The following is a 20,416-nucleotide window of genomic DNA, read 5'->3' as shown; positions in this document are numbered from 1 at the left end:
TATATTCTTTATCCAATATTTTTTTTGAAGAGCCTCACTTAAAGAGACCGTGGTATTTAACACATTGGCAAATGAACAAACCGTTCTTACAAATAAGGTCTCAGATATTGCATTTTTTGGTAATGCGACCTTTGTTGAAGAACTCCGTTTATTCCACTGAGATATCAAATCAAGCGTTTCTACTATATTTATTAAAGAAGATTTAAAACTTAACACAGAACCATGCCGTTCAATCCATCTTGCTTGTACAAATACATTATATATTTACGATTATACAGTAAATTAAAACGTAATACAGGTCCCGAAGATAAAATTACGTCATCTTGGTCTACTTATTTTATTGTACTTATATTTAAAACTGGTATATAGGGGAGAGTGACTTAAAACGGGCCGTTTTTCAAAAAATGATAGAATCAACTATCTGTAACGAACCGAAAATTACAATGTTTTTTTCAGGAAGTTCAATCAATGTTCTACAATTTAACATCAGAAAATTAAAGGTGTAACTTTTATTTATTTAAGAACGTTACTTCGCTTCGGCGAAGCTTTATAAAATGACATTACTTCTTTCATTGTGCCAATTGTATTTCTTAGAGCTCGCACAGACAAACATTTGGAAATTAATAAGTTTAAAGCATGGTTGTAATATGAACTTTTTATTGCGTCTTTTGTAATTTCGTGACTGCTCCATTGTTTTCGCCTAACATAAGGCTGCATCCATCAGTACCTATACAAACACAATCCTATAAATTGAAGCCAAATTCTGTTAATGTATTTGCCACTGTGTTAGCTAATAATTCTCTAGTTAATAAGTCTCCAGTTTTATAAGTAAAATCAGAATAATTTTCAGTATAACAGTTTACAAAACCAATAAAATCTTTACGGATTTCACAGGTATTAACATAAATATATCTTAATACTACTGTCAGTTGAGAACTATGACTGGTATTCGTTGTTTCATCAAATATAACACTATAAAGTCTTCCTTCGTTAACTAAATTACGTACATCTGTAGACGGACATTCATATGTTCTGATAAAATCTGATGCAGCAAACATAACAACTTTGTAATACGCATTGCAATCATGTAATTCTAAGTCTCCATCCTTACCCAAAAGCTTTGAATAACTTTTAAAAGGTAAAGTTGCTTGAGTAATTGCAGTTGACTGTGTATTCACTCAACTTTTGCAAAAAGAAAGCAATACTTACAAAAAATTCTATAAAAGCATTTTGCAATCATTATCAAAGTAAAATTATGTTATGTTTCTCGGACAAAAAGCAATTAACATTCTTAGCCTTCTTTAAATGCACAGAATATGGATATTTGTAATTTGGACAAGGAAACCAACTGCATTTCAATATTCGGTATTTATCTTGTTCAGTTACATGACGTGTTAAAAATGCCCTAATGTCTATAGGTGAACAGCTATCATCTTTTGTTACGGGTATTGAATCTTCTTTATTAATTTCTGCGCTATTTTTACTTGTAAAATTAGCAGCTTCCATAAAAAGTCCAAGTTCTGAAGAAAAATGGCTTAGTTTCATTGTAATTTGATTATTTTCAGCCATGCCAATAAATGCACAATTAAATTGTTCGGATGATGACATCGTATGGCATCGCATATGGCATCGTGTATGGCATCGCGTATATAAGTTATACTAATAATTAAAATTAAATTAAAAAAAAATAAAATTTACCATTAAAACCAAATTTCGAAAGTTTTTAAAAACAATTTTAAATATTTATCAAAATAGAAAGATAGTAATTGTATTGCTTTTTATTGTTATCTAATCCTATAATAGAATGAACTGATGATGATAACATTAAAATGTTTAGAAACTTTCGTCGTTTTTCTTCGATATCGTAAAATTGTTAAAAATGCAACAATATATTTTTTTATAATGCTATGAAATAGATTTAGTTTAGCAAAAAAAAAAATTGTAAATAGTTAGCTGCAAAATAATTTTTTATATTTTGTTATTTCTTTTACAAATTTTTCAATAATATTTTGAAAGTTTGAAATTTTTAAGGTGGTGGTGGGGAGGGATAGGAGGCTAGTTACCCCTCCCCCACCTCTCTTTGTATCCGCCACTATTCTGATCATTTTACAAATACAGGGTGGGCCAAAGAAGACCTACTAATGTAAAACCGAAACAACTTTTATTTTTTGACATATTCTATTTTTCTCTTTTTTTAGGTTATAATTGAATTCTTGGAGATTTACTATGGAACCATACAGTACAAAACAGCGCGTTAAAATTATCGAGTTTTTCTATTCTTGTCAACGACCAATTGTTTTGACGCAGCGTAAATATTGGCAACATTTTATTTCCAGAACAGCTCCCACAGCCATCTTGATTAGGAGTTTGGTTGGTTGTTTTAATGAACTGGGTTCAGTGGCCAACCGTACTGGACGAGGTGCCCATCGAAATATTCGCACTGAAGATAATGTGAAAACTATGCGGCAGAGTGTTGCAGATGATCCATCTGTCTCAACTCGCCGTTCTCCAGCCAATTAGTCATTTCCAGAACGACATTGCATAGAATTTTTAAGTTGGATTTTAAGATGTACCCATACAAAATTCAAATTGTGCAAACACTACTACCGCAAGTTCTTTTTTTATTTTATTTTTTTCTCTCCATTTTTTGCCGTATAAAAATATAAATACAACCAATATTCCCAATATACAGATGGCCGGGGCAAGAAGAAGACACAATTTGTCTTATCGCCAAGCCCCGAGATTGATTCCGTAAAAAATAAATAATTTCGTATAGAGTATATAAATGTTACCAATATATATAAAATAAGACTTTATTTTAAAAAGATAAAAGCAAAAACAAAAAGTTACAGGGTCATAAAGAATTTTTTTAAAGAATTTAAAAATTAAAAAAAAAAAAAAATTTTTTTAAAGTAATAAAAAAGTTAATAAAAAGTAAAATAACAAATTCATAGAAATAAATATTAAATAAATAAGTATACAGTTAGAGAAATAAGTATCCGAACAAAAGATTTTCATATGGAGAATAAACTTTGTCAGGTTATTTCTGAAAAAAAAAACTTTATAAAAATAAAAGAAATGTTTATTCTGAAAGAAATTTTATTACGAATTCAATATGCAAAAAAAAAAAATCAATAATAATATTTAATTGATAAAAAATTAAGATACATTTAAACTATGGAATTTTTTAGCATTAAATAAGTATCCAAACAAAATTTTAAAGATTAAGGCTTAAAGATTTTTAATATCGAGTTGGACCGCCTTTAGCTTTCATGACTTCTGCAAGTCGACATGGCATCGATTCAACTAATTTCTTAGTCGTATCTGAGTCGATATCAGCCCAAGCTTCTTGGAGCATGATTTTTAAATCTTTTTTCTTTTTAGACATCGTGTGCCACATTTTTTATCCAGAAAAATATAGCATCTTCTAATTCTTCAAATTTATGACCAGAGTTAGGTAAAAGCCTAAAAATTTTTCTACTAGACAGCCGTTCTTTTAAAATATACCGAAAAATGAATACAGTTCATCTACATAACTAATATCAATACAGATGGAAAAATACTTAGTTTTTTTTTGTATTGTAATGGCAGATAATTTTATACAACCATTTGTATAAAATTATCTGCCAGTTTACCTATGAACTGCTCATATATAGTAAAAAATAGGTACGATCCGCTAAAAAAGGATAGGAACCTCAAAAAAGGATCAAACTGGGCAATAAGACTATTTTTTACCAAATCAAAGTTTACGCATAAATAATTCGCGCATAGTTATGTATATTTTGCAAGTGGGCTTTGATTGCTTTTAAAATGATGAACTTTTATAAAGATAAATTAATGCTAATATTTTCAATAAATCAATGCTTATATTTTTGTTTTAAAAAATATGCACGCGTATAGTTGTAAGCAGAAATGCAAATAATTGGATACTTTGCCGCAAAAGACTTGGAGATATTTAGTAGGTCTATGAGTCGATCTATGATTCGGATATGATAATAATATAGAAATTTTCGTGATAATGATATAAATAACTATTTAACGACTTTCTAAGATTCTACCATTCTGACGGCTGGCGCCTTATAAAAACTTGGTGCCTGGAGCACCAAGATATAAAATAACTAAATAACGACTTTCTAAGATTCTACCATTCTGACGGCTGGCGCCCTATAAAACCTTTTATATCAAAGCTTCCTAGCCCCCCTTGCCCCCGTAAATACGGCTGCTTACAAATACCCGTATTTTTAAGGAGCAGATCAGCTAATATATATATATATATATATATATATATATATATATATATATATATATATATATATATATATATATATATATATATATATATATATATATATATAAATTTGTTTAGTGCTTTAATTCACTGGTTTTAAAACTATTTGTAAATGAGGCATGATCGGGTGGTATCGGACAAATTGGAGGGTGGTTCAGGACAACTTAGTCCACTTATTAAAAATGAGCAACTTTTTTATATAAATAGTAACACAATCCTATGATTGTAATTCATTTAATTCTAATAAAAAGAATTTAAAAGATTTTAAAACTGTACTTAAAAAGTAACTTACTTAAAAAGTAACGGTTATTTTTATTTAGGTTTAGAGCGGAAATTTGTTAGTTCACTTTTTTGCGTTTAAGTTGGTCAATTTTTACTACAATTTATCATTTTTTTTATATTTAATTTGGCGCTTTTCACTTAAATTTGGCATTTATTTTCATTTTAATTTGTCAATTTTCATTTTAATTTGCCACACAAAACTTATACCTCGCAAAACTAATTCGTGTCAAATTAAAATAAAAACTGGACAAATTAGAACAAAAATTGAATTTAAATTTATCTTATATATATAATATAATATATAACATAATAGCGCTGTACACTTCAAAAGTGATGAGTGCAAACTGCGTAGTGTTCGTACTTTAACAGTAGTAACACACAAAAATAATAAAAATTAGTATTCAAAATGTTCATTCAATTTTTTTTTGAATTGGTTGATACTAACTGTATCTATTGTTTCTTGTTTAAGTTTGTTCCAGTCATTTACCACTCTATTGGTGAAAAAACGTTTAATATTTCCCGTATATTGTCTTCTTAGTTTACTATTGTGGCCACATTTTTTATGGTCTTTGTCTAGCATTTCGGGTTTTATGTGAAAGTTTATGATATCGTTTCCTTTCAAATATTTAAACATTTGTATCATATCACCTCTTCTTCATCTATTCTCCAGCGATAATAAACCCAACTTTTTTAATCTCTCTTCATAGCTATATTCTCTTAAACTTTCTATTCTAGTAGCTCTCTGTTAAACACTCTCTAGTTTATCTTTATCATACTGCCAATAAGGATTCCAGATGGGAGCTGTATATTCTAAATGTGGACGAACTATAAGCAAGAGTTTCGTTGTTTTTTCATTTAAGAATTTAAAAGTGTGTTTGATTTGACCTAGATTTTGATTTGCTTTATTTATTGCTTTATTTACATGGTGCTTCCATCCTAAATTGTCAGAAACGTACACACCTAAATCTTTTTTCATACTTGAGTACACTAAAGCTGTATTGTTCAATGAAAATTTGCGTTGGTTATTTCCAATTACCATAATCTTACATTTTTGCTGGTTGAACTTCATCAACCACTCATTATCCTTTCCATTAATACGTCTATATCTTGTTGAAGTTCAATAATATCATTATCATTTTTTATTGCTTTAAGGATTTTCGTGTCATCAGCAAAGAGTTTACAGCTTGATTTTATTTGATTGGAGATATCATTGATATAGGCTACAAATAATAGTGGTCCTAGCACTGATCCTTGCGGTACTCCACTCACAACTTCTTCCCATTCAGATGTATTATCTCCAATCACCACTCTTTGAAGTCTGTTTTTTTAAAATCCTTGGCACCAATCCAATAATTTTGATTAAAAACCAAAAGCATCCAGTTTTAACATTAATCTTTCATGATCAATCGAATCAAACGCTTTGGCAAAATCTAAAAACAAAACAATCACATTCCAACCAATGTCTATTGAATTTGTGACGAAATCTAGAGATTCCAATAGGTTCGTCACACAACTTTTATTATTAACAAATCCCTGTTGGTTTTTAATGATTAGCTTGTTATCTACTAAATATTTCATCATTTTATCCTTTATTATTGTTTCGATGACTTTATAAACTACAGATGTTAAAGATACAGGTTTATAGTTGCTAGGGTCTAATTTGTTACCGTTTTTAAACAGCTGAATGATATTAGCACATGACCATAACTTTGGGAGTTTACTTGTTTCAACGGATTTATTAAACATTAATGATAGGGTTTTGGCTAAAGCGGATTTGCACTGCTTTAGAACTTTTGGGTGAACTTTTTTCATTCCAGTTGCTTTATTAGTATCCAATTTACTTAAGTACTCCTCTACAACAGAGACATTAAAATCTGGATTTCTACAGAAATTTTGTGTTTCTATTTCTATGATTGGAACAGATAAATCTTGCGGCTTGATGAATACTGATGCAAAATACCCATTTAATGTATTTGCAATTACCTTTAAATCTGTTACAATACTACCGTTTTTTAGTTGGATCGCTCTTATATTCTCTTTGACTTTAGTTTTATTATTTATATATGCATAAACTTTCTTGAGGTTAGATTTCGAATTTAAAGCAAGATCATATTCTGATTCTCTAATATGATATTTTGATTCTCTAATTCACCTCTTTTTTTAATGTCTTATTTATCTCCTTGTATTTTGCAAGTAAATGAATGTCTCTGAATTTTTTTCCCTTACATTTTTTTGAATCAAATTTTTCTTTTTTCTTTCGACAACGCTTTCAATTCTCTATTTATCTAGAGAGGTTTTGTGTTGGTTTGAATATTTTCCACTTTAATGATCGGAATAAAAAGTTTACATCCTTCTTCGTAACGTAACTTAGTAACTTAGCCATTTTTTGTAACATTCGTTTATTTCCAAACCTTTAAATTTATCTTTCCAGTTTATAATTTTTAAATAATTATTTAGTTCATAGAATTTCCCTTGATTGAACTTGTCTTTTTTAAACACATTGTTATCAATACACTTTTCTGTATAACTGTAGTTAAATGTAATAGTGTGATGACCTCCCAATGATGGAAGGTGTGCCAGTTTATAAACTCTATTTTTATTTTCAGTTATAATAAAATCAAGTACATTTGTTTTATCTCCTATGTTATTTTGAAAGGTTGGTTCCATCACATTTTGATGCATGAAGCAATTATTTAAACATTCTAAAAATATTTTGGCTTTGTTATCAGACTCACAAGTTAGTTCGCCATAATAATCCTCCGTCCACCTAATCGTGTGGAAATTAAAATCCCCACAAATAAGGATTCCAGTATATTTGTTTGATAGTTTCTTTGAATGAGCAAATTTAATAGACTTTGTGATGTTGATACAGTTACTTATGTAACTATTTCCAGTTCTGTAGATACTACCATATAATATTTTTTCATTTCCTAATTCAATAACACAAAAGATTTGTTCTATATTAGGGTTTTTTAAAAATTTCTCCACCTCTACCAACATCTCTATCTTTTCTAAATAAGGTATATCCATTGATATTAGTTACTGACTCATTATTCCACCAAGTTTCACAAATCATTACTACATTAACTTTGTTAATAACTTTATTTAGTTCATCGAACTTATTGTTTAATGAAGTTGCATTCAAGTATAAGCACCTTATTTCACTGAGTTTAGATCTTAATCTTAATGGTGCTTCAAATATTTTATTGGTTTTTGATTTCAATTTTCTGCAACGTATTGTTTCTGATAACGAATTGAAATGTCGAACTTTCATCTTAATCTAGTTTATTTAATTTATTTTTCTTCACCAAGTAGCAATTTAAGGCTAGCTCTTTTTCTATACGTTAGATCTGGATTGATAAATACTTTATTTTTATATGCTTCGATTTTATTTAATTCCCTAGCAACACTTAAAACTTGTTTCTGATATGATGAATTAACTAGTTCAACAACTAGTGGTCCTGGTTTATTTTTATCTCTACTGTTTAAACTGAAATAGTAACAATATTCAATTTTTCTAATCCAATAGAATCAAAAACTTCACCAATACTTCCATCGTCATCTTCTTTGATTTCATCCTTGCTTTTTTGGCTCGATTCCTTTAATCCAAACACAAGTACATTTTTTTCTTTTTTTACTTTTTCTTTTTGTTCAGCTGAGATTACATTAATTATTTTCGTTTCTGATTCACTGATAGGAGATGCTCCTTCGCTTGTTTTATTAATAAGACTACTAAATAGCGGTTCGTTGCTATTTTGTATTACTATTTTTAATTGTTTTTTTAAACTTTCATTTTTAGTATTAAATCTTTCACTTTCCTTTTCCAATTTAAAAATACGCCCAAGTAATTCCTCCTTAAGTACTTCAATAGCAGTATTAATTACTTGAATTGTATCTTTTGGTACTACCATTATTAAAACTTTTTTAAAACATGTGCTTAACTCTCCTGCCATCTTCAAGCCGCCATATTTAAAAAAAAAAAAAAAGATTGACAAATTAAAATGAAAAAATGCCAAATTAAAGTGAAAAGTTCCAAATTAAAGTGACAAAATGATAAATTAAAGTAAAAAAATAACAAATTAAAGAGAAAATAGGTCAACTTAAACGCAAAAAGCTGCTGTTAGTTAAGATTTGTAGTTAGATATGTAATTTTTCCGTAAATACTAGTTTTTGTAACAATGTTTTGATATGAATCGTTCATTAAGTAATTTTCCGGTTTCAAGTAATTGCAAGTTTTTCGTTTATACTACACAGCTAGCACACACACGATGATAAAACATTAGAACAATTTTGTGAGTTGCGTTGGTCTAACATCGACCGCCAATGTTGTTTTTATATCATTTTGGTTACCAATGCGACGTCGCCAGCAGTCGAAAAACAATGTTGGCCCAACGTTGTGTTTTAAGTGGGCATTGCATAATATTTCACGTTGGTTTAACATTGTATTTTACGTTGGTACAATGTTGTATTTTACGTTGATTCAACGTTATATTTTACGTTTGCACAACATTATATTTAACTTTTATCGGAATAAAATTTATTTGTTTTATATTTTAGTTATGTATATACACATCGAATATCATATATTTATGCACATATATGATAGCATATGTACGTACTTGTACATATGTTTTTCATCCATTTTGGGGTTGAACACATTTGGTCAACGTTGATCCATATAAATTGGATCAACGTTGATCCATATAGATTGGATCAACGTTGATCCATATAGATTGAATCAAAATTGATCCATATAGATTGGATCAACGTTGATCCATATAGATTGTATCAACGTTGATCCCTATACACTAGATCAACATTGGGTTTAGATCGGAAAACAGCCAACTTTTGCGATGTTTTTACATAAGTTGGACCAATATAGTTTTCCTAACTATTTTTAATCACGTCGTTATTTATGTTTTCATTAACATAAATACGATAAAGCTAACGTTAGATCAACGTTTGTATTTGCATCGGAGAAAACAGCCGACGTTCGCGATGTATTTACATACGTTGGCCCAACGTAAGTGTGCTAGCTGGGTAAGGTGTGCATTTTTTAGAAGTGTTTGAATAAGGGGCTAAAAAATTTTGAAAAGACCAGTCAAAAGTAGGGGTTTTGTTGTATTTACTTTTTAAATTGCAAATATAGCCGATTAGTTTTTAGTATGTTTTGTTTTTGAAGGAAGATTTGTGGCTGTTTAAGCTTGTTTTCCACTACCCTTCTGTTGGTCTGTTGTAAATTTTTTCAGGCTATTTTTTAGCGGTGCACAGTGGGCCAGAATTCACTTTTACGGGACAAAATTCATAACTAATTTAATATTAGGGCTATATTCACAAATATTAACATGAGTACTAATATTAAGTCTTGGCTTTTAATAAAAGAAATATTTTTTTATTTTGTTGCTATGGATGCCTTTATTTTGCAGAGCAACAACCTTTTTTTGGTATTTGCAGATATTTCACGAGTGCTATATTCACTAAATTTGGCATGAGTTTCAATATGAGATCACACTGCTTATAAAAGTGATGAAAATTTTTATTTAGTTGCTATGGATACTTATAATGCTTAGTTACCAGATACTTTCCTTAGTTACAAAGGGGTAAATTGACTTTTGAATAAATTTTATCACATTTTCGGCCCATCTGTATTGAATAACAATTAATTATTTAGGTAAATAATGGTTTAGCAATGATAAAAACAAAAAATAATGGAAGAAAACATTGTCAACATAAAACTACACTAAAAACTATAAAAAAATAATATCGTTCGAAGATTGTCTAAATAATTGTAAAACATCTGAAGGAAAATTTTTTATGATTTGTTAGGTGTGATGTTGATTAACGCAGTAATGAAATAACAGGATCACTGGAAACTAGACTGGAGTCTATTGATTTGATCAGTATTTGTTGCTCTTCTGTCTATTTTTCGGCTGAAATTTTCGCGATAAGATTTGTTTCTTTATTTCTAGTCTCTTGAGTTTCCTCCGACATAAGTTCCATGGATAATCTACGGCTTTCAATTATGTGATGTCCATGTATCAATCATAAAGAATTGATACCTGGGCATGGTATTACATGGCTAAACTGATTGAGCCATGTAATACCATGGATAAAGGGACACATATAGTGTAAGAGTGTCAAAATAATAATCAGTCTACTTCATTACCTGAAGAGAGTGTTACCAAGATAATGTAAAATCTGAATGAAAAGTTTTGATTTTGATTTTGATTTGACTTTTTTTTATAAATGCTTTGACCAGTAATCAAAACCACTTGTTATTATTCTTTTTTTTGTTATTACAGCCACGTGACACGTTATTACACGTGAGTGTCATTGCTTTTATTGCTTCGTCGTCCAATATTAGGTGCACAGGCTCCTGAAGTGCACAGATTTTTTGCAAAGTATGAATCATTAAATCTTTTAAATAAACTAAAGCCGAATAGTCCTCCACTGTTAAATTTTTAAGATAATAGTTCAATTTTGCATCCCTGACATCATTGTAAGCGCGGTAGATGTTATATTCTTTCTCCAAATTTCCGCTTTTAATCAATTGATATGAAGCTTTTGTCAGACTGGCATCAATTAATAAAGCCAGTGCTTTTTCTGCTAAATAATTTCTTGCTTTATCTATATTTGAAATATTTAAAACGTCCTTGGCAGCCATAACAATAGATTCATCTCTTAGTTTTTTACTAGCAGCAAAAATAATTCATTGGATGAATAAGATTTAAGTATACCAGATGCACACCATTTTTAGTATAACTATCATCAAATGTAACTGGTTTTCGACCACGTCTAATTGCAATTGGTTTATTGTCTTTTACTGACAACTAAGTATTCATTAAGCCAGTTCACAAACTTCTTTTCAAAATTTTTGGCAGTATAGTTTGCAGATTTCCAATTTTTTTTTTTATACAAGTTAACAAATCGTTGAACAGCATGCCTAAAATCAACGTCTTTAAATTTAGCAATTTTTACTGAATAAATTTCTTCAGTAATATTTTGCTTTGAAATACTAAGATTGTTCTTTTGGAAAAAATTATGAATGTCAAAGTTTAACAAAACCATATCTAAATAATTCTTTTCACAAATATTTTGTATTTAAAAGTTTAATATTATACTATATATATGCCGTGTTGGGTACTAATTCTTGTTAGTAAGTAAGTTACTACAAATGTTATTAGTTAAAATTATAAGTAATTAAATTAGTGTTAGTGTTAGTAGCTGAAACACAGTTTGTAGATTTTTGACCTAACCCCAACGTGGGACTTTTTTGCGTTTAGAGTTCTAAATTAGAGTGAAAGTTAGTTTTCTTTATTTTCCGAATTCAATAATTAGTTTTACAAAAAACTTTATAAAACAAAAAATGTTCTACATAAAGTTCTAAACAACTCTTATCTTATTCATATTTTCCAAATATGAATAAGATAAGAGTTGTTTTTGAATTTGATTAGTTTTTCTTGAAAAAACATTTTTCTATAAGTTCGAATATTCTTCTTCAACTTCATTGGGTTTGGCTCGTTCTCACTTGATTCTTTGACATTTTTGTTCTTTCTTGTTACATTTCCTTTAGTTCTTGAGGAAACTGAAAAAAAAGCTTCGGATTTTTCTTTGATCTCATTTTTGATCTGGGTTTTCCCCCAAATTTACGTTTTTTTTAAGATGCAACTTAGCAATCTGTAGCTATAACTTACCATTGACTTGCTGAGACTAGATTGTTTTGCTATTGTATTCAATGACACAAGAGAGGAGATGCTTAGAATAATCAGGATTCTCTGGATTTCTTTTGTATCTGTCCCAGAAGGGCTTGAAGTTTGAGTGAAGAGCTTCAGTTGCTTGTTCGCTGAAAAGTCCTAGTCCCATATTTTTTCTCTTGATGAACTGAGGAACATGATGAAAGACAGCATGTACTTTGGGAGTAATAGAGACTGGAAGATTAACGTAGCTCTGTTTAAAGCTTTCAATTTTTGCTTCAAAATCAGGATCCAAAGTGGTTCCAAAACAAGATGTAACAACATCTTTGAACAGAAACAAAGTTTGAATAAATCCATTGGCCTGTTTGAAGTGCTTTTGCTCTGCAATTTGCTTCAGGCAATCTAATCCTCTCAGCAGCTTAAGGCAATCATTTCCATTAAAATGGCCCCCATGGAATGATTGAATAGAAAGGTGCAGTGTGGTTGGCCATTGCTTTGCATCTGACCAAAGATCGCAGAGGTTTTTGAAGAGATGGTTGACTAAACCAAGAAGTAGATGAAGCTCCATAGGTGGGATGGCTTCCAGCACAAGCATGTCATCATGAAAATCAAGCAAGAGCAGATGAACAACATTTTTTAAGTCTCTCAACTTGCGAATGTCACCGCCTGATTTCATGAACTCTGCGAATTGCTTCCGAATTTGACCGAAGGTTCTTAGATGGCCAATTCTGATGAGGTTTGTGTTCTCTACCTCACACCAGCAGCAAGGGTGTTGTTTGCTACTATGTGATTGAATTCCACAGATAATGTTAGCAAGCTTCAAATCACAGGAAATAACCAAAGAGTCTAGCAAAGACTTCTCATGGATTTTGATGAGACCAAAAATCTGCTTGACATTCTGGTAAGTTTCAGGTGTGTCTTGAGAGAGAGCAACAAGTATTTGCTGCTTGACACTTGTTGCTTTGGCTGAAAGTGGAAGTTAGTTTCATGTTTTTTTGAACAGGACTTTGTTGCTCCAACTCATTCTTTTCCAGTTCAATGTGAGTGAAACTGACCTTCAAAAATGATCCACCTCCATCTATTCCCAGCTTCAAGATGACTGAATCTCCCAAGTTTCTTAAAACTTGTACGTTGACACTGAGGTCAATGAGACTATGGTAGTGCACAACCTCCCTGGTCTGGTTGTCTTCTGACAGGTTCATGCTGCTAATTGTAAAGTGGTCTGCTACTTTTTTGTCCTGCCTGATCAAATTTTAGTTGAAAGTTGGGTTCTACCAACTGTAAGGGACTGATTTGATTCAAAGTGGAGCCAAGCTTTCGCATACCATTATTGGAGAGTCCAGTGTTTTGCTGAATGTGAACCATATCCTGAGTAGAAAGCGGCGTTTTGAACAGCTGTTGTGCTACTGATGCCCCTCTTCGCAGTGGAATGGCTTTGCCTCCATCTTGTTGAGCTAGACAAATTGTTCCATTAGGAGATGAATCTTTTGAAGCAATAACTGCTGAAGCTACTAACTCTGCGCCCTTTCCATCAGCTTCAGCAATTTTTTTCAAATTTTCATGGCGAGTCCCCGGTGTGCAGTTGTGAGGGAGTCCACGACCAATTAATGAAAGACATTTGGTGCATCTCTTTTCAACGCTCTGGTTTTCAGGCTTGATTGATTTTTCAGAGGAGTCCTCAAGTTTGTTCATAGGATGTTGCTCCTTTCCTCTCAGTTTACCTGTTTGGCAGATCAAACAATCACAAATAAGTGATGAGCGAGTTGAAGGCTTTTTTGAGATGTTCTGAAAGTTGAAAAGTGTTGGAACTTTTTTCATGGAGCCATCCAATTTTCCAAGTTGAAATCTGCAGTTGACACAAATTCCTAATGGAACCCTGTCATCATTGAAGTCTAAATCAGGTTCAATGAATTGAAGAATCTTTTCCTTTGCTGCAACTGTCAGTTCTCTATCACTTTTTTTCATGCACACAACACATACAGATTTTTTGCATTCATCATGTATTTTTGATGCATTAGGCATTTTGGTCGTAATGAGTCAAAAGTTAAAGCTTAGTCAAGCTTTTCAAGTGCCATTTCCCAAAACAAAGCGTTTTGTGAAAATATGAATAAGATAAGAGTTGTTTAGAATTTTATGTAGAACATTTTTTGTTTTATAAAGTTTTTTGTAAAACTAATTATTGAACTCGGAAAATAAAGAAAACTAACTTTCACTCTAATTTAGAACTTTAAACGCAAAAAAGTCCCACGGACGGTAATCCCTGATTTTAAGATTTATTGCTATGAACTTCTATTGGTATGTACTATCATCCCTCAAAAGGATTTTCCGGGTGTTTTCGTTGGGGTTAGGTCAAAAATCTACAAACTGTGGCTATGCCATGCAAAGTAAGGTATCTATAGCAACCATAAAAATTAACATCATAAGAATTGTGAATCTTATTTTAATACACACACCCAATATTGTGTACTTAGCGCAAATAAAATACTGTAAAAATAACGTTAATGTAAAAATGGATTGTTGCTATACAAAATTAACTATCAAAGCAACCAAGTAAAAACATAAACAAAATCTGAACGGGGATTCAAGGGGACGAGCAATCAATAGAAACTCAATTAAAGCAAGTGTAACTGAGATAACATGCTATGACAAATTTTATTTCACACAATTGTTTTTCTTATCTCTAAATACTCCAAAATAACATGTACTAATTTTTTGTTTTAAAAACGTAGATGCAATTGAAATATCACACAACGTTGATGTCACCAAAATTACTAATTTATACAAATTTTTTATTTCAATATTCGAATGCTCAGAGTTTTGGTAACTAAGGGATTTAATAAAAATAAATTACCAATAAATTTCTCCAATATATATAAATGCTAAAATTATTTAAGTTTTTAAGATTAGACAACTAAAATTTTTCCCATTTTGTTTACCTACTGGCCCACTGTGCGGTGATAACATACTTGTATGTGACGTTTGTAAATTTGTATTTTTCGTTCATGGGGTATCCTATTTTCTATAGGTGCATTTTTGTAAAAAGCCTATAACTTTTGGAAGAAGAATTTTTTTTTTGGTTTTTAATGATTTTTTTAATATTTTTGGCAAAGCTGTAGATTAATTTTAACGTTATTCGAACTAGGATTTTGTATAGCTTGGATATTTTTTATCTAAAAGTTTTAAAAAGTACTTTCCTTTGTTTTAAGGAGACGTTTTTATTTAATAGAAAGTTAAACCATATTATATTTCGCTTTTGGTTAAGACTAAGGCCAAAAGTCACAAAGTTAAGGCCAAGAGTTTTAAGATCAAGGATTAAATTTTTGCTTACGTTAAGGCCAATTATTAACAAAACTGTAAGTAACAGTTGCCGTGACAATAAAACCAAATGCTGTAAAAATAAACCAAGGTTATGCGCAGAGTTTAACGAAGTAAATAAGAAAATATACTTGTAGATATATATAAAAGCCGAAAACAAAAATACATAATATAAAGAATGAAAACTTTTAATTCTTTAATTTTATATATTTTATTTGAAGGCCAAGGCCAAAATTTTCAAGGCCAAGACCAAGGCCAGCAGTTTCAAGGTCAAAGCCGTAATTTTTGGCCCTAAGGTAAGGCCTAGGCCAAGACCAAGAACCAATAACTCTGATTTATAGGGACTATCATTTAAATTAAAGGTGACGTCAGGTAATTTTAGTGGTTTTAAGATTGTTTTTATATTAATCTGAAAACTAATATTTTTAAAACAAAAAAATCTTCAAAAGAAAAACAAAAGAGTAAAAAAAGAAAGAAAAAAATAAATCAAGTAAAAAATCAAAAACAACAAATATAAATAAAAAAACACAACATTTAAAAAAGGTTATAAAAGGAAAAACAAAATTAAAAAAAATAAAAGTAACGTGTCAACCAAATAAAAATTATTCGCCACATTTAATCTCAAAGTAAAGCTGTTAAGAGAAAGATTAAATTAGACCCAAAGTCTACGACAACTCCTAAAAAATCATTTCTTAACCGCGGCAACAACGAAATGTTTCGGAGAGCGTTTATTGTTCAACTAGGCTACTTTTTTTAAATAAGAAACTGGTACTAGAAGAAAAAAAGCTTTAAGGTACTATCAGCAATAATTATTTGATTTTTACATTTATCACGTTAACAAAGGTAAAAAATATTCAAGAAAAGTTGTGAAGTAAAAAGATCTTTTGTTGTCTAATTTTCTTGAAAATTCTAATACTACAACACGCATTGTATAGTAAGGAGTGCCCACTTATATAGCGGTGGGCGTTCGTGAAAATGGAATTCTGTTTTGACTTCTAATGTTTTGAGCATTTATTATCTAAGATCAGTGGACAGGTCAAGCCTATCCACTGGTCTTAGATAATAAACCCTTGTTGGTTTTTTATCATGCATGGCTAAAATTGTTGTGAATTTTAAAGACCCAACTGAGCCAAATTATAGAATCATTGGACAAACTGACACTTTATTCACCAATGAAATATTTTCATTAATAACACTGAGGGGGTTTAAATAAAATCTAATTTTTTAAATTGCTTTTTAATACTTTTTAGAAAGTTTTCATTTCAACTCTGGTATATATACAACATTATGGTATATATACAACATATTAAATACTCAGAACATAAAAAAACAAATATCTCTTTAAAAAAAAAATATCTCTTTAACAATAATAATCTTTATCAATAGAAAGGTCTATATTAAAATTCAAATAACTATTATAATTATGCATTATGCATATATTTTTAATTTTTAATAAGTATGGCATTTGTTTCATTTATTTTATTATGTGTCTTTTAGATCTTTCAAAATCAGATTTTCTATTGTTTCAATAGAAAATCTGACATTGACTTCCATTGAAATTAAATATTAAGTTCTGCATTTGCAAACTTAAAATACTGACAAAGGGTGAAGAGGCCAGGAAGCCTAAAATTCTGGGAGGTCAAGTTGTATTTAAACCTGTATATGGTTTACCTAAAGAAAAAAAGAAAAGAAAAAAAACTTTCAAAAAATATTTTTTTCTTTCCTTTTATACTCTGACTGTACACAATTAAAGCACAAAGTGTTCTTTAATTGTGTACAGTCAGAGAACAGAAAGCCTAATCTTTTTTAGACTTTGTATACACTTAATAATATAATGATGATACTTAATGTTATTAATACTTAATTTTTTTTTTTATTAATTTTCTTTTAAATTTATTTTTAAATTTAAATTTTAAATTTTGTGGTAAAAGGAGATCATTTAGTTCTTCTGACCCTCGTCCTCGGCTCAGTAATGCATGATGGGTGGTTGCTTGATACGGTTGATTGGCATGATGGGTGATTGATACTCCAAAGCCACTAGAGATTCACGTTACTGATGAAAATAAATGTGTGATTAGTTTACCAGTCTCACCTAAAACTGTTAAGAATTTAAAAAATGTTGATAATAAAAGAGTTGACAAAAAAAAGAGCTGACAAGAAAAACAAAAAAGAAAAGAACTTCTGCCCTGTTTTTTTTTTAATATCCTAGCTCAATAGGATTGCTTGGATAATGACTTATTTGAGTGACTTAATTGCGCAAAATCAGCAGAAATTGAAATTAGAAAAACTAGATTTATTTAGCTTAGATATTTATTTACCTTCAGATTATATTTATCTAAATCTTTCGGTGCCGAAAGAGCTTGTGTGGAACTCTTTTCGATCACGCAAGAAATCAAAGAGCTGGTGTAGAGCTCCTCAAATTATTTGCGAAAAGGAAACGCATGACTAGGCGACGTTTTCTAAACTAAAAGACAATATATATTGGTGACCCTATTTCTTTTGCGGGGATGTTAAAAAAATGTTGACTCACAAAGACGGCTATGGGGGTTGCAAACACACTAGATCAGCTCTCTTGGAACAGTCAGCAGAAGAAGATAATCAAACTATTGCGGACTTTGGTAAGCAGCAGTTACGACAGCGGCAAAATTTACAATGAGTTTGTGAAACAGTTTGAAAATGAAAAGACATATACAAAGGCGCAACGCCAAGTGGTTTATGCAACTAAGTTTCTTGTTAGTAGATACTTTGTGACTGTTAGCCAAATGTTAAGCAGGCTTCGACTGACATTGGATACTTAAGGGCTAAGATTCTTATTTGGCAGCAAAAACTTTTATTTTATAACAAATCAAACTTTGATTTATACTTGAATGGGTACTTGGAGTAATAACTTTTTCCACTTGTAAAAAGGCAAGAACAAACAAAGTTTATTTTGCCTAGATCTGATGTTAATTCACTATTGCAAACACGTAGTTGAGTGGTATAAGAAAAATAAAGTCAATGTTGTTTCAAAGTATGCTAATCTTCCAAACTATTCTGAGCATGAAGTTCTTAGGTTATTGCGTTGTTCCTTTATTTTTAATATTAAGAAAAATGCTGCACTGCTCTGTATGACAATATCATTGACATACAGAGCAGTTTTACTTTTGAAACATTACGGGTTTAATAAATTTTTTAATTTTTAAAATTAATAAATTGCAGAGTGGGTTAAAAAACTATACCCATGAAAAAAAACCACTCGTTTAAAATCTTTTAGGAAAAAACAAGATTACTTATTTTGACAAATAAAGATAAATATTTCATTTATACTCCGATTCTTGATAGTATTATTAAAAAACGGTCAAAAATTTCGTGACATAACAATATTCAAAGTTTGAATGAAAATTTTTAGTATTTAAAATAATGTTTATTAATAATATTTAATAAATATTTAAATTGAGTTTATTAATAATATTTAATAAATATTTAAAATTATGTTATTTATATTAAAATTTTATAAACTTTAACATTATTTTAAAATTATCTGTCTGACCGAATAATATTGCAAATGTGGAATATCAACTAATTAATCATTCAGCAATTCACCAACAGCTGGGATTTAACGCAGGTGTGGGCGTTAAATTTTTTATTTAATTCAATTAACTAATTTTACTTAACGATCGATTTGTTAATGAAACAGATAGTGAATCGTTACGCATCGTTGGGGGCCAATGCTATAAACAATTCGAGAAAAAAAATCTTTCGAAAAAATTTATCTTTAAAATATCTACATAAAAACACAAACAAAGAATGTTTAATGATTTTGAAGTGCTAACGTTGTTACAAGAATGGCGCTAAAAATCACGAAGAAAATATCTAAAATTAAGATCAAAAATCTATCTGTTTTTTTTTTTCGAAAAAACCCATTTTTTATCTGAAAAAGCGATTCCCTTGTTCGTTTATAGCATTGGATTAAATAGCAAGTTTTTATCTTGAAAACAAAATTTTTTGAATGTTTATAGCAATGGACTTTTTTTTCTTCGCTTTTTACGGTAAAAACTTCGAGTTTTACGGTAAAAACTTCGTTTTTTATGTTCATAGCATTGGTCCTGGGATAAAAAATTTTTAAAAATTTTTTATGTTTTCTTGGATACGAAAATTTTAAAAATATTTTTTTATTATTTTTTATAAGATTTTAAATCTCTTAAAGAAATTTAAAAATTCAAAAAAAAAAATCACAACAAATAAATTATTATTATTATTTCATTTATTTAACCCCCAATGTAATTTAAGGTAAAAATAAGAAAGTTATTTCTGGTGATTTTCACTTAAAAATTTTTCTTCCAGAATTTGTTTAAAAATTCCTTTTTGCTCTTTTGCATTCCACCACTCTTTTGCATTCCACCACTCTTTTGCATTCCACCACTCTTTTGCATTCCACCACTCTTTTGCATACTTCAAAGTTTGTTCAACTTCGGAGGGAATATCACTTTTAGATAGTGCTACTTTTACATTATTTTTATTTTGAATTAAATTTGGGAAATTTAACATCTGAAAACGGCATAGGTCCTGAATATTAATAACAAACGAATGTTGAAATAAAAGGTGTTTAAGCTGTGAAAAGATAATGTCTGCAGTTGATTTATTATTAAGAAGACGAAGGAACAAGTTTAATTTATTTTGTTGAATACTTTTTGAAATTTCCTGGATTTTAAATAGCGATAACGTATAGTTCTTAGAGTGTTTCAAAACATTTAAAAGCAATTTTAGCGCACTCCTTCCATTTATATATGCAGCTTTTTCATCAAAGCAGAATTATTAAACGTTTTTTTAAAATAGTTAACATACAGTGATGTAAAGT

The 20,416-nt window shown here is 29.9% G+C and overlaps 1 protein-coding gene across 1 annotated transcript; it reads right to left on the bottom strand.

The window, feature by feature from the left end:
* Positions 1-5,929: 5,929 nt before the first annotated feature.
* LOC136091980 (uncharacterized) lies at positions 5,930-7,600 on the bottom strand. The gene is made up of 2 exons (XM_065819701.1): positions 6,982-7,600; positions 5,930-6,612 (listed from the first exon to the last, which is right to left on the bottom strand). Exons 1-2 carry the CDS (start codon positions 7,598-7,600, stop codon positions 5,930-5,932), a joined length of 1,302 nt encoding a protein of 433 aa, XP_065675773.1.
* Positions 7,601-20,416: the final 12,816 nt, after the last annotated feature.

This window comes from Hydra vulgaris, chromosome 15 (assembly GCF_038396675.1).
Source record: "Hydra vulgaris chromosome 15, alternate assembly HydraT2T_AEP".
NCBI lineage: Eukaryota > Metazoa > Cnidaria > Hydrozoa > Anthoathecata > Hydridae > Hydra > Hydra vulgaris.
The sequence above is the reverse complement of the archived record's forward strand: the minus strand, read 5'-3'. Positions and strand labels throughout refer to the sequence as shown.

Bases quoted from the DNA above. Each gene is read 5' to 3' on its own strand.
- LOC136091980 (XM_065819701.1), bottom strand. From the start codon at position 7,600: ATGGATATACCTTATTTAGAAAAGATAGAGATGTTGGTAGAGGTGGAG. The intron at 6,613-6,981 runs GTTTGGAAATAA...ATAAAACTAAAG, and splicing joins CTGGAAAGATAAATTTAAAG to TCAAAGAGAATATAAGAGCG.